We start from the raw sequence: 14,585 nt of genomic DNA, 5'->3' as shown, positions 1-14,585 counted from the left end.
GACAGTTATTTTGTGTTTCTTCCATTTGCGAATAATCACACCAACTGTTGTCACCTTCTCACCAAGCTGCTTGGCGATGGTCTTGTAGCCCATTCCAGCCTTGTGTAGGTCTACAATCTTGTCCCTGACATCCTTGGAGAACTCTTTGGTCTTGGCCATGGTGAAGAGTTTGGAATCTGATTGATTGATTGCTTCTGTGGACAGGTGTCTTTTTTACAGGTAACAAGCTGCGGTTAGGAGCACTCCCTTTAAGAGTCTGCTCCTAATCTCAGCTCGTTACCTGTATAAAAGACACCTGGGAGCCAGAAATCATTCTGATTGAGGGGGTCAAATACTTATTTCCCTCTTTAAAATGCAAATCAATTTATAACATTTTTGAAATGCGTTTTTCTGGATATTTTTGTTGTTATTCTGTCTCTCACTGTTCAAATAAACCTACCATTAAAATTATAGACTGATCCTTTCTTTATCAGTGGGCAAACGTACAAAATCAGCAGGGGATCAAATACTTTTTCCCCCCACTGTATATCCCGTTTCTGTAGTGTGAGGCAAATGTGATGTCCAATTACAACCTCAGGAGAGGATCCTATCACAGGGCCTTACCACCAATCTATCTCCTTAATGCTGAGTGCCAAGAAGAGACGCATCGGGTCCTATTTTTTACAATCTTTGGTATGACTCAGCCTGGGATCGAACTCCCAACCTTCCAATCTCAGGGCGGACACTAACCACAAGGCCACTGAGTTGTGAAAAATCTTTCTCACCTTATTTTCTTTTTACAAAAAAAATGGTAGAAAATTGTTTTTGTAAAATAAGTATCTTCAAATAATTTGCACCAAAATCTACTGTATTCACATAAAGCTGAATCCTTAGCAGGCCTAAATAGTTAGAGTAATTCCCCAAGTACTTTTTATTTCTAATAAATTCTGGTGGCTTAAGAAAATTCTGTCTCCGTAGATTCTATCTAGTCCAAAGGATTGCCTAGCCAGTCCATGGTCCAGTGTATTGTGGGTGTTGATGACACTGTACATTATCTCTCAAAATACTGGTCCAGGGTCAGATATCCAATTTAGCTAATAAATCATATTTTTAAGCAGACCTTAGACACTGATATTCGATCTGTTGTTAGAAAATCAATGGAGTTGCCATAAGTACTGTAACTGTACCTTATGCAGGGAGCTGATCATACCCATCTCTAGCTCAAGGAGCCATTTCTCCACCTGGCCGCGGGCCTTGGAGGTGGAGATTATATCTAGGAGCTCCACCACCTCTCCCTCGCTGCTCTTCATGTGGGTAATGTCCAGCACGTCTGTGAACACCACGTCGTTGATGCCCTCGAAACACTTCTTCAGATGAGGCTGAACCCTATAGAAAGAAGGGGACAATAATGGATTGCATTTATGCAGCGTTTTTCACTGGGATGTGTGTGGGTAACTCTTCTCACATTACAAGCACACATTTGTAACACAAAGTAGTAAAAAGAATATTGGCCTAGTTCACCCCAAAAACAAAGTTCGTCAGGAGCACATACAGTGATTTCGGAAAGCATTCAGACCCCTTGAATTTTTCTACATTTTGTTACGTTACAGACTTATTCTAAAATGTATTTAAAAAATTTTTTTCCTCAATCTACACACAATAGCCCATAATGACAAAGCAAAAACAAATGTATTAAAAATTAAACACAGAAATACCTTATTTACATAAGTATTCAGACCCTTTGCTAAGAGACTCGAAATTTAGTTCAGGTGCATCCTGTTTCCATTGATCATCCTTGAAATGTTTCTACAACTTGATTGTAGCCCCATCTTCGGATGGGGCCACAGTGTCTCCTGGCCCCTCCTGTCTCAGCATCCAGTATTTATGCTGCAGTAGTTTGTGTCGGGGGGCTAGGGTCAGTCTGTTATATCTGGAGTATTTCTCCTGTCTTATCCGGTATCCTGTGTGAATTTAAGTGTGCTCTCTCTAATTCTCTCTTTCTTTCTTTCTCTCTCTCTGAGGACCTGAGCCCTAGGACCATGCCTCAGGACTACCTAGCATGATGACTCCTTGCTGTCCCCAGTCCACCTGGCCGTGCTGCTGCTCCAGTTTCAACTGTTCTGCCTGCGGCTATGGAACCCTGACCTGTTCACCGGACGTGCTACCTGTCCCAGACCTGCTGTTTTCAACTCTCTAGAGACAGTAAGAGCGGTAGAGATACTCTCAATGATCGACTATGAAAAGCCAACTAACATTACTCTTGAGGTGCTGACTTGTTGCACCCTCGACAACTACTGTGATTATTATTATTTGACCATGCTGGTCATTTATGAAAATGTGAACATCTTGGCCATGTTCTGTTATAATCTCCACCCGGCACAGCCAGAAGAGGACTGGCCACCCCTCATAGCCTGGTTCCTTTCTAGGTTTCTTCCTAGGTTTTGGCCTTTCTAGGGAGTTTTTCCTAGCCACCGTGCTTCTACACCTACATTGCTTGCTGTTTGGGGTTTTAGGCTGGGTTTCTGTACAGCACTTTGAGATATCAGCTGATGTAAGAAGGGCTATATAAATACATTTGATTTGATTGGAGTCTACCTGTGGTAAATTCAATTGATTGGACATGATTTGGAAAGGCACACACCTGTCTATATAAGGTTCCACAGTTAACAGTGCATGTCTGAGCAAAAACCAAGCTATGATGTCGAAGAAATTGTCCGTAGAGCTCTGAGACAGGATTGTGTCGAGGCACAGATCTGGGGAAGGGTACCAAAACATGTCTGCAGCATTGATGGTCCCCAAGAACACAGTGGCCTCCATCATTCTCAAAAATGTAAGAAGTTTGGAACCACCACGACTCTTCTTAGAGTTGGCCGCCCGGCCAAACTGAGCAATCGGGGGAGGGCCATGTTCAGGGAGGTTACCATAAACCTGATGGTCAGTCTGACAGAGCACCAGTTCCTCTGTGGAGATGGGAGAACCTTCCAGAAGGACAACCATCTCTGCAGCACTCCACCAATCAGAAGGAAACCACTTCTCAGTAATTGGCACATGACAGCCCGCTTGGAGTTTGCCCAAAAGCACCTAAAAGACTCTCAGACCATGAGAAACTACATTCTCTGGTCTGATGAAACCAAGATTGAACTCTTTGGCCTGAATGTCAAATGTCAAGTCTGGAGGAAACCTGGCACCATCCCTACGGTGAAGCATGGTGGTGGCAGCACAATACTGTGGGATGTTTTTCAGCGGCAACGACTGGAAGACTAATTAGGATCAAGGGAAAGATGAACGGAGAAAAGTACAGAGAGATCCTTGACAAGAACCTGCTCTAGAGTGCTTAGGACCTCAGACTGGGGCGAAGGTTCACCTACCAACAGGGCAACGATCCAACATCTTGAGAGACCTGAAAATAGCTGTGCAGCTTTCCGAATGCACTGTAGACCTACAGCCGGACTCACAACAGATATTGCATGGAACATGGACAGTTTGACTTCAGACCACTTTTTATGTATCAAAACTGACAAACATGTTTTTTTGTTGTTGTTGATTGGATAGGATGGATACAGAGGAAAAAATAGAGGAGAGAGTGTGCTGAAATAGCAGTGGGATACAAACCCATGCAGCAGTACATGTTTTTTGGACACAGCGGCTTACACTGCTAGATCATCCTAGGCCACAAAACTAACAAACTTTAGATTTTAGGATTAAGCATACCCTTAATAGAAGGCATAATCCAAATGTAAGCAGGTAGCCTATTTATCTTGGCCCTCCTGGGTGGCAAAGTCCTTGCTTTCCATGCATCACTTCCCACAATTAGATGTCCTTCCCTATCTGTATAACACTGCCACAGTAGGAGCATCTTGTTTAGGCCTACTGCTTGTGATTATTATATTGCATGCAAGGGTTTGTCTGGAAAAATCAACCGAATGTTTGTTATTCACACCGCACGCAAACTATTTCATCTGGCCTAATCCTGATGATAATCAGCTATTGATTGTCCTCTAACCACCAGTCGGGGAACACAAAAGAGACTAATCAAATCTCACATATGACACACGCACCACGCCTAAGCATTTTGTTGTGCTTTCTGTGACAAATTACTTTGCAATACATTATTTTGTGTTGGATTGAAGTCGAACAGTAAAAATAAAAATAAACAGTTCTGAAAAAAGGACAGTCGGTAATTAAAAAAATACTAATGAATCATAAAGTAACCAAGCAGAGTTGGAGAAAATGTGTGGCTGCATGAAATGGTTGTGTGGGTTGACTGGGTTGGTCTAGCCAAACTTCGATACAGAAAGAACTGCAGTAAAGCTCTACAGATGGGAGAATGGCACATCCTTGCTCAAAAGGGCATTAAGACGGCAAACTAGGTCCTATTCAGCCTCGCAACAGATGCATCGCCTTGGCAAAATCAAACTACCGTAGGTGTTTGGAAAATTCTGTCTTTTCAGAAAAGTCAGTGACTGCATGAGGCGGCATGAGGCTAATGATATTCATGGCAGTAGTGGATGAGAAGGGGAAAAAAAGAAACAGAAGAGCAAAGGGCTGAGCCTCCTTTGTCTGAAATCACATTCATTATAAACCGCATACCTTTGGTGAAATAAGACAAGGCAAGCTTATCAGCCTTTCACCTACTCAGGGAGCCACAGTGGAGTAAGTAGGGCAGAATGTCATGAGGAGAAGACATTATATAATTAAATTCCTACAGTAAGTACAGGATTTTCATTTTTCGAAGCCTCAACTTTTTCTCTTCTCCTTATTGCCATCTCTTTTGAGCCGTCTTGATGAGGTGGTTCGGATCATTTCTTTTTTGCTGAAAGAAGTGTATGTAGTGGCCATGTTTGTGTGTTCTGTTCATATTATACTTTATTCTCTCAACAGGACTTGTGAAAAACACCTGAAATGTAAATATGCCCATATACCTTCACTACGGAAGGAACTCAAATGCCATCACTACTTTAAAGCCTCTGTATGACCAACCGCTACAATGCATCTATCTATTGTATAAATAACCCTAACATCTGATACACATTAAGAGAGATTTACATTTACATTTTAGTCATTTAGCAGACGCTCTTATCCAGAGCGACTTACAGTAGTGAATGGATACATTTCATACCTTTTTTTTTGTACTGGCCCCCCGTGGAAATTAAACCCACAACCCTGGCGTTGCACACACCATGCTGGCGTTGCAAACACCATGCTCTACCAACTGAGCCACAGGGAAGACAGGGAAGAAGAGGGAAGAAGAGATGGCACCGTACTGTATGTCTGCCGTCTTTGCGTGCTCTGACTCGACTTTGCTATTTTGTGATTCTTTTGGCATTTATCTTTACTTTTTTTCCCCAATGCCTCGCAAAGAAGGGCACCTATTGGTAGATTGGTAAAAACAAAAACAAAAAGTAGACAATAATTATCCCTTTAAGCATGGTGAAGTTATTAATTACACTTTGGATGGTGTATCAATACACCCAGTCACTACAAAGATACAGGTGTCCTTCCTAACTCAGTTGCAGGGGAGGAAGGAAACCGCGCAGGGATTTCACAATGAGGCCAATATTGACATTAAAACAGTTACAGAGTTTAAGGTCTGTGATAAGAGAAAACTGAAGATGGATCAACAACATTGTACTTACTCCACAATAAATCAAATGCACAGAATACAACAGGTGAAGACCTTACAGTGAAATGTCCCTTTGCTTGGAACTTGCCTTGACTGCTGAACAGTTTCCTGTTTCCGGTCACAACTTGCAGACTTGTTTACGCTGTTGTGCGTTTTTGTTGCCGTTTTTACTTTGCTACCTGACGGTTTTTACTTTTTCCCTCACTCAACTTTTTTTTTCAATCAACTTTCCTACCCCGGAGGTTTTATCTGGACATGGTTCGTCAGGACTTCAAACAGCCGAAGCTAAGTAACATTAACATGATGCCTTCTAATTGCAGTCGTTGTACTCATAATATACAGGAGAACGATCGCCTTACGGCAAGGATAGCTGTGCTGCAAGCCCAGCTTCAGACGCAATCGTTAGGCAAGGGTCATTTCAGTGTAGGAAAGGATGAAACAGCGTCTGTGCCACCAGCAAGTACAGATAGTAACGTTAGTATAAACCCCCTCGCACAGTCCCCGCAGCCGGACATCTTTCTCATGGCTTCTGGAGGGAAACGCTGTAGGAATGCTCAACCGGTGTCGCTTATTCAGCCGACAGAAACTTTCAACCGGTTCTCCCCGTTAAGCGAGTCGGAGTCGGAGGCCGAGACTTCTCTGGTCTCTGCTCCTCCCGTTGTGGGGTCTGAGACGCCGACGGCTCCCACCATTAGCTCTGACAAATTGAAAACCCTAGTCATTGGCGACTCCATTACCCGCAGTATTAGACTTAAAACTAATCATCCAGCGATCAAACACTGTTTACCAGGGGGCAGGGCTACCGACGTTAAGGCTAATCTAAAGACGGTGCTGGCTAAAGCTAAAACTGGCGAGTGTAGAGAGTATAGAGATATTGTTATCCACGTCGGCACCAACGATGTTAGGATGAAACAGTCAGAGGTCACCAAGCGCAATATAGCTTCAGCGTGTAAATCAGCTAGAAAGATGTGTCGGCATCGAGTAATTGTCTCTGGCCCCCTCCCAGTTAGGGGGAGTGATGAGCTCTACAGCAGAGTCTCACAACTCAATCGCTGGATGAAAACTGTTTTCTGCCCCTCCCAAAAGATAGAATTTGTAGATAACTGGCCCTCTTTCTGGGATTCACCCACAAACAGGACCAAGCCTGGCCTGCTGAGGAGTGACGGACTCCATCCTAGCTGGAGGGGTGCTCTCATCTTATCTACGAACATAGACAGGGCTCTAACTCCTCTAGCTCCACAATGAAATAGGGTGCAGGCCAGGCAACAGGCTGTTAGCCAGCCTGCCAGCTTAGTGGAGTCTGCCACTAGCACAGTTAGCGTAGTCAGCTCAGCTTTCCCCATTGAGACCGTGTCTGTGCCTCGATCTTGGTTGGGCAAAATTAAAAATGGCGGTGTTCGCTTCAGTAATCTTACTAGTATAAAGACCTCCTCCATTCCTGCCATTATTGAAAGAGATTGTGATACTTCACATCTCAAAATTGGGTTACTTAATGTTAGATCCCTCACTTCCAAGGCAGTTATAGTCAATGAACTAATCACTGATCATAATCTTGATGTGATTGGCCTGACTGAAACATGGCTTAAGCCTGATGAATTTACTGTGTTAAATGAGGCCTCACCCCCTGGTTACACTAGTGACCAAACCCCCCGTGCATCCGGCAAAGGCGGAGGTGTTGCTAACATTTACGATAGCAAATTTCAATTTACAAAAAAAAAAACAATGACGTTTTCGTCTTTTGAGCTTCTAGTCATGAAATCTATGCAGCCTACTCAATCACTTTTTATAGCTACTGTTTACAGGCCTCCTGGGCCATATGCAGTGTTCCTTACTGAGTTCCCTGAATTCCTATCGGATCTTGTAGTCATAGCAGATAATATTCTAATTTTTGGTGACTTTAACATTCACATGGAAAAGTCCACAGACCCACTCCAAAAGGCTTTCGGAGCCATCATCGACTCAGTGGGTTTTGTCCAACATGTCTCTGGACCTACTCACTGCCACAGTCATACTCTGGACCTAGTTTTGTCCCATGGAATAAATGTTGTGGATCTTAATGTTTTTCCTCATAATCCTGGATTATCGGACCACCATTTTATTGCGTTTACAATTGCAACAAATAATCTGCTCAGACCCCAACCAAGGAAGATTAAAAGTCGTGCTATAAATTCTCAGACAACCCAAAGATTCCTTGATGCCCTTCCAGACTCCCTCTGCCTACCCAAGGACGTCAGAGGACAAGAATCAGTTAACCACCTAACCGAGGAACTCAATTCAACCTTGCGCAATACCCTAGATGCAGTTGCACCCCTAAAAATTAAAAACATCTGTCATAAGAAACTAGCTCCCTGGTATACAGAAAATACACGAGCTCTGAAGCAAGCTTCCAGAAAATTGGAACGGAAATGGCGCCACACTAAACTGGAAGTCTTCCGACTAGCTTGGAAAGACAGTACCGTGCAGTATCGAAGAGCCCTCACTGCTGCACGATCATCCTATTTTTCCAACTTAATTGAGGAAAATAAGAACAATCCGAAATTTCTTTTTGACACTGTCGCAAAGCTAACTAAAAAGCAGCATTCGCAAATGGAGGTTGGCTTTCACTTCAGCAGTAATAAATTTATGAACTTTTTTGAGGAAAAGATCATGATCATTAGAAAGCAAATTACGGACTCATCTTTAAATCTGGGTATTCCTCCAGGGCTTCATTGTCCAGAGTCTGCACAACTCTGCCAGGACCTTGGCTCAAGGGAGATACTAAAGTGTTTTAGTACTATATCTCTTGACACAATGATGAAAATAATCATGGCCTCCAAACCCTCAAGCTGCATACTGGACCCTATTCCAACTAAACTACTGAAAGAGCTGCTTCCTGTGCTTGGCCCTCCTATGTTGAACATAATAAACGGCTCTCTATCCACCGGATGTGTACCAAGCTCACTAAAAGTGGCAGTAATAAAGCCTCTCTTGAAAAAGCCGAATCTTGACCCAGAAATTATAAAAAACTATCGGCCTATATCGAATCTTCCATTCCTCTCAAAAATTTTAGAAAAAGTTGTTGCGCAGCAACTCACTGCCTTCCTGAAGACAAACAATGTATACGAAACGCTTCAGTCTGGTTTTAGACCCCATCATAGCACTGAGACTGCACTTGTGAAGGTGGTAAATGACCTTTTAATGACGTCAGACCGAGGCTCTGCATCTGTCCTCGTGCTCCTAGATCTTAGTGCCGCTTTTGATACCATCGATCACCACATTCTTTTGGAGAGATTGGAAACCCAAATTGGTCTACATGGACAAGTTCTGGCCTGGTTTAGATCTTATCTGTCGGAAAGATATCAGTTTGTCTCTGTGAATGGTTCGTCCTCTGACAAATCAATTTTAAATTTCGGTGTTCCTCAAGGTTCCGTTCTAGGACCACTATTGTTTTCACTATATATTTTACCTCTTGGGGATGTCATTCGAAAACATAATGTTAAATTTCACTGCTATGCGGACGACACACAGCTGTACATTTCAATGAAACATGGTGAAGCCCCAAAATTGCCCTCGCTAGAAGCCTGTGTTTCAGACATAAGGAAGTGGATGGCTGCAAATTTTCTACTTTTAAACTCGGACAAAACAGAGATGCTTGTCCTAGGTCCCAAGAAACAAAGAGATCTTCTGTTGAATCTGACAATTAATCTGGATGGTTGTACAGTCGTCTCAAATAAAACTGTGAAGGACCTCGGCGTTACTCTGGACCCTGATCTCTCTTTTGAAGAACATATCAAGACTGCTTCAAGGACAGCTTTTTTCCATCTACGTAACATTGCAAAAATCAGAAACTTTCTGTCCAAAAATGACGCAGAAAAATTCATCCATGCTTTTGTTACTTCTAGGCTCGACTACTGCAATGCTCTACTTTCCGGCTACCCGGATAAAGCACTAAACAAACTTCAGTTAGTGCTAAATACGGCTGCTAGAATCCTGACTAGAACCAAAAAATTTGATCATATTACTCCAGTGCTAGCTTCCCTACACTGGCTTCCTGTTAAGGCAAGGGCTGATTTCAAGGTTTTACTGCTAACCTACAAAGCATTACATGGGCTTGCTCCTACCTATCTTTCCGATTTGGTCCTGCCGTACATACCTACACGTACGCTACGGTCACAAGACGCAGGCCTCCTAATTGTCCCTAGAATTTCTAAGCAAACGGCTGGAGGTAGGGCTTTCTCCTATAGAGCTCCATTTTTATGGAATGGTCTGCCTACCCATGTGAGAGACGCAGACTCAGTCTCAACCTTTAAGTCTTTACTGAAGACTTATCTCTTCAGTAGGTCCTATGATTAAGTATAGTCTGGCCCAGGAGTGTGAAGGTGAACGGAAAGGCTGGAGCAACGAACCGCCCTTGCTGTCTCTGCCTTGTCGGTTCCCCTCTTCCCACTGGGATTCTCTGCCTCTAACCCTTTTACAGGGGCTGAGTCACTGACTTACTGGTGTTCTTCCATGCCGTCCATGGGAGGGGTGCGTCACTTGAGTAGGTTGAGCCACTGACGTGGTCTTCCTGTCTGGGTTGGCGCCCTCCCCTTGGGTTGTGCCGTGGCGGACATCCTTGTGGGCTATACTCGGCCTTGTCTTCGGACGGTAAGTTGGTGGTTGTAGATATCCCTCTAGTGGTGTGGGGGCTGTGCTTTGGCAAAGTGGGTGGGGTTATATCCTGCCTGTTTGGCCTTGTCCGGGGGTATCATCGGATGGGGCCACAGTGTCTTCTGATCCCTCCTGTCTCAGCCTCCAGTATTTATGCTGCAGTAGTTTATGTGTCGGGGGGCTAGGGTCAGTCTGTTACATCTGGAGTATTCTCTTGTCTTATCCAGTGTCCTGTGTGAATGTAAATATGCTCTCTCTAATTCTCTCTTTCTTTCTTTCTTTCTCTCGGAGGACCTGAGCCCTAGGACTACCTGGCATGATGACTCCTTGCTGTCCCCAGTCCACCTGGCCATGCTGCTGCTCCAGTTTCAACTGTTCTGCCTGCGGCTACGGAACCCTGACCTGTTCACCGGACGTGCTTGTTGCACCCTCGACAATTACTATGATTATTATTATTTGACCATGCTGGTCATTTACGAACATTTTAACATCTTGACCATGTTCTGTTATAATATCCACCCGGCACAGCCAGAAGAGGACTGGCCACCCCTCATAGCCTGGTTCCTCTCTAGGTTTCTTCCTAGGTTTTTGGCCTTTCTCAGGAGTTTTTCCTAGGGAGTTTTTCCCAGCCACCGTGCTTCTTTCACATGCATTGCTTGCTGTTTGGGGTTTTAGGCTGGGTTTCTGTACAGCACTTTGAGATTTCAGCTGATGTACGAAGGGCTATATAAATAAATTTGATTTGATTTGATTTGAAATGCTTACTTGCAAGCCCTTAACCAACAATGCAGTTATAAGAAAAATAAGTGTTAAGTAAAAAATAGATAAATAAAAAATAATTAAAGAGCACCAGTAAAATAACAGCAGCGAGGCTATATACAGGGGGTGCCGATACAGAGTCAATATGCGGGGGCACAGGTTAGTAGAGGTAATATGTACATGTAGGTAGAATTCAAGTGACTATGGATAGATAATAAACAGAGAGTAGCAGCAGCTTAAAAGAGGGGGTGTGGGGTGGGGGGCATTTAATTAGCTGTTCAGGAGTCTTATGGGGGGTAGAAGCTGTACTAACCTAAATGGCAGAGTGAAAAGAAGGATGCCTGTACAGAATACAAATATTCCAAAACATGCATCCTGTTTACAATAAGGCACTAAAGTAAAACCGCCAAAAATGTGGCAAAGAAACTTTATGTCCAGAATATAAAATGTGTTATGTTTTGGGCAAATCCAACTAAACACATCACTGAGTACCACTCTTCATATTGTTAATCATGGTGGTGGGTGCATCACGTTATGGGTATTCTTGTCATCGGCAAGGACTAGGGAGTTTTTTTAGGATGAAAATAAACAGAATAGAGCAAAGCACAAGCAAAATCCTAGAGGAAAACCTGGTTCAGTCTGCTATCCAAAAGACACTGGGAGACAAATTCAACCTTCAGCAGGACAATAACCTAAAACACAAGGCCAAATATACACTTACCAAGACGACATTGATTGTTCCTGAGTGGCCTAGTTACAGTTTTGACTTAAATTGACTTGAAAATTAATGGCATGACTGGAAAATGGCTATGTTGCAATGATCAACAACCAACTTGACAGAGCTTGAATATTTTTTTTAAGAATAATGTGCAAATATTGTACAATCCAGGTGTGCAAAGCTCTTAGAGACTTACCCAGAAAGACTCAAAGCTGTAATCGCTGCGAACGGTGATTCTAACATGTATTGACTCAGGGATGTGAATACTTATGTAAATTAGATATATTTCTGTATTTCATTTTCAACAAATTGGCTCAAAATAATGTTTTCACTTTGTCATTATGGGGTGTGTAGATGGGTGATACATTTGTTTTAGCCATTTTGAATTCATGCTGTAAAACACAACAAAATGTGTAATAAGTCAAGGAGTATGAATACTTTCTGAAGGCACTGTATGATCATGAGTCATATTAGGGCTGGGCAATATAGCCAAAATATCATATAACATTTATTTTGCAATGTTGACGGTATTTTATGTTTTGTGGTTTCAATGAAAAATAATTGTCAGTATTTTCATCAAGTTCTGCATTTCCTGCACTCCTTTCAGATAATTTCCCCACTGCCATGTTGGGCTGCACAATATTTGCAAAACATCGAGGCCATATTTTAAACTAAATGTTGTAATTGTGATTTGACTTGCGATTGAGAACAAAACACTTGGGTTAACTGTTGGAATCATGGAAATAGAATAATTATTTTAATTATATAGTTATAATACAATTGTGGGAACTCCAATCAAGTTGTAGAAACATCTCAAGGACGATCAATGGAAACAGGATTCACCTAAATTCAATTTCAAGTCTCATAGCAAAGGGTCTGAATACTTATGTAAATAAGTAAAAAAAAAAAAAAAAAAATGTATACACATTTGCAAAAATGTCTACAAACATGTTTTCACTTTGTCATTATGGGGAATTGTGTGTAGAATGTTTTGTTTTATGAATTTTAGAATATGGCTGTAACGCAGCAAAATGTGTAAAAGTCAAGGAGTCTGAATACTTTCCGAATGCACTGTATATTTTACCATTAGTATATTACCATAACTATTTATGTATTCCTGTTAAAAGTCACTTTTCATCTCTGTTTAAATCTATAGCCTATCACACATACACTGACAATCTTACACACATACACACACACACACACACACTCACCACCACGCACAGACCCACTCACCACTTATGCTGTTGCCATACTTTTTTATATTATTATTTATCCTGCTACCAGTCAATTTCTCATAATCCCTGCCTACATCTGCATGTATATATCTAACTCAAATACTCCAGGATCCCTGCTAATTGTAAATTTGGTCCTGCACTGACCCTGTATATACACTACATGACTAAAAGTATGTAGACACCCCTTCAAATTAGTGGTTTTGGCTATTTCAGCCACAATCATTGCTGACAGGTGTATAAAAATCGAGCACACAGCCATGCAATCTCCATAGACAAACAAGGACAGCAGAACAGCCTTACTGAAGAGCTCAATGACTTTCAAAGTGGCACCGTCATAGAATGCCACCTTTCCAACAAGTCAGTTCGTCAAATGTCTGCCCTGCTAGAGCTGCCCCAGTGAACTGTAAGTGCTGTTATTGTGAAGTGGAAACGTCTAGGAGCAACAACGGCTCAGCCGCGAAGTGGTAGGCCACACAAGCTCACAGAACGGGACCACCGAGTGCTGAAGCGTGTAGCGCGTAAAAATAGCCTGTCCTCGGTTACAACACTCACTACCAAGTTCCAAACTGCCTCTGGAAGCAACGTCAGCATAATATCTGTTCGTCGGGAGCTTCATGAAATCGGTTTCCATGGCCGAGCAGCCACACATAAGCCTAAGCTCACCAATGCGCAATGCCAAGCGTCGGCTGGAGTGGTGTAAAGCTCGCCGCCATTGGATTCTGGAACAGTGGAAACACGTTCTCTGGAGTGATGAATCACGCTTCTCCATCTGGCAGTCCGATGGATGAATCTTGGTTTGGCGGATGCCAGAAGAACGCTACCTGCCCCAATGCAAAGTGCCAACTGTAAAGTTTGGTGGAGGAGGAAAAACGGTCTGGGGCTGTTTTTCATGGTTCGGGCTAGGCCCCTTAGTTCCAGTGAAGGGAAATCTTAAAGCTAAAGCATAAAATTGCATTCTAGACAATTCTATGCTTCCAACTTTGCGGTAACAGTTTGGGAAAGGCCCTTTCCTGTTTCAGCATGACAATGCCCCCGTGCTTAAAGCGAGGTCGAAACAGAAATGTTTTGTTGAGATCAGTGTGGAAGAATTTGACTGGCCTGCACAGTGCCCTGACCTCAACCCCATCGAACACCTTTGGGATGCATTGAAACGCCGACTGCGAGCCAGGCCTAATCGCCCAACATCAGTGCCCAGTCTCACCAATGCTTTTGTTCCAACGTCTAGTGGAAAGCCTTCCCAGAAGAGTGGAGGCTGTTATAGCAGCAAAGGGGGGACCAACTCCATATTAATGCCCATGATTTTGGAATGAGATGTAGCTTCCTGTAGCGTAGCTTCCAGCCTTATTTCTCCTGTTTTTTTATTAGTTAAACTATTTTGATATTGAATACTACTGCAATGTTGGGCTTTCAAGTTAAGCATTTTACTGCACTTGTGAGAAATAAAAATAGAAAGATATCACATTTACAATGCAACCAAAGGTGATGTCCAACACTTAACCTAACAACTGACAGATAGCTATACCATGACTGATGCCATATCATGACTAAGATCATACCCACACAAATACTGTAATATACACTGAACTAAAAAAATATACCAAACATGCAACAATTTCAAAGATTATATTGAGTTACAGTT

General features: G+C 42.7%; 1 protein-coding gene across 2 annotated transcripts in view; it reads right to left on the bottom strand.

The window, feature by feature from the left end:
• Nucleotides 1-14,585, bottom strand: part of dnah7 (dynein, axonemal, heavy chain 7) — a 247,939-nt gene that overhangs the window by 180,313 nt on the left and 53,041 nt on the right. For both annotated transcript variants that reach the window (XM_029710817.1, XM_029710818.1), the window contains exon 21: nt 1,167-1,365. In XM_029710817.1, the coding sequence (XP_029566677.1) occupies nt 1,167-1,365 (199 nt within the window). The remainder of the gene's footprint in view (nt 1-1,166; nt 1,366-14,585) is intronic.

Source organism: Salmo trutta, chromosome 24 (assembly GCF_901001165.1).
Source record: "Salmo trutta chromosome 24, fSalTru1.1, whole genome shotgun sequence".
Taxonomy (NCBI): Eukaryota; Metazoa; Chordata; class Actinopteri; order Salmoniformes; family Salmonidae; genus Salmo; species Salmo trutta.
The sequence above is the reverse complement of the archived record's forward strand: the minus strand, read 5'-3'. Positions and strand labels throughout refer to the sequence as shown.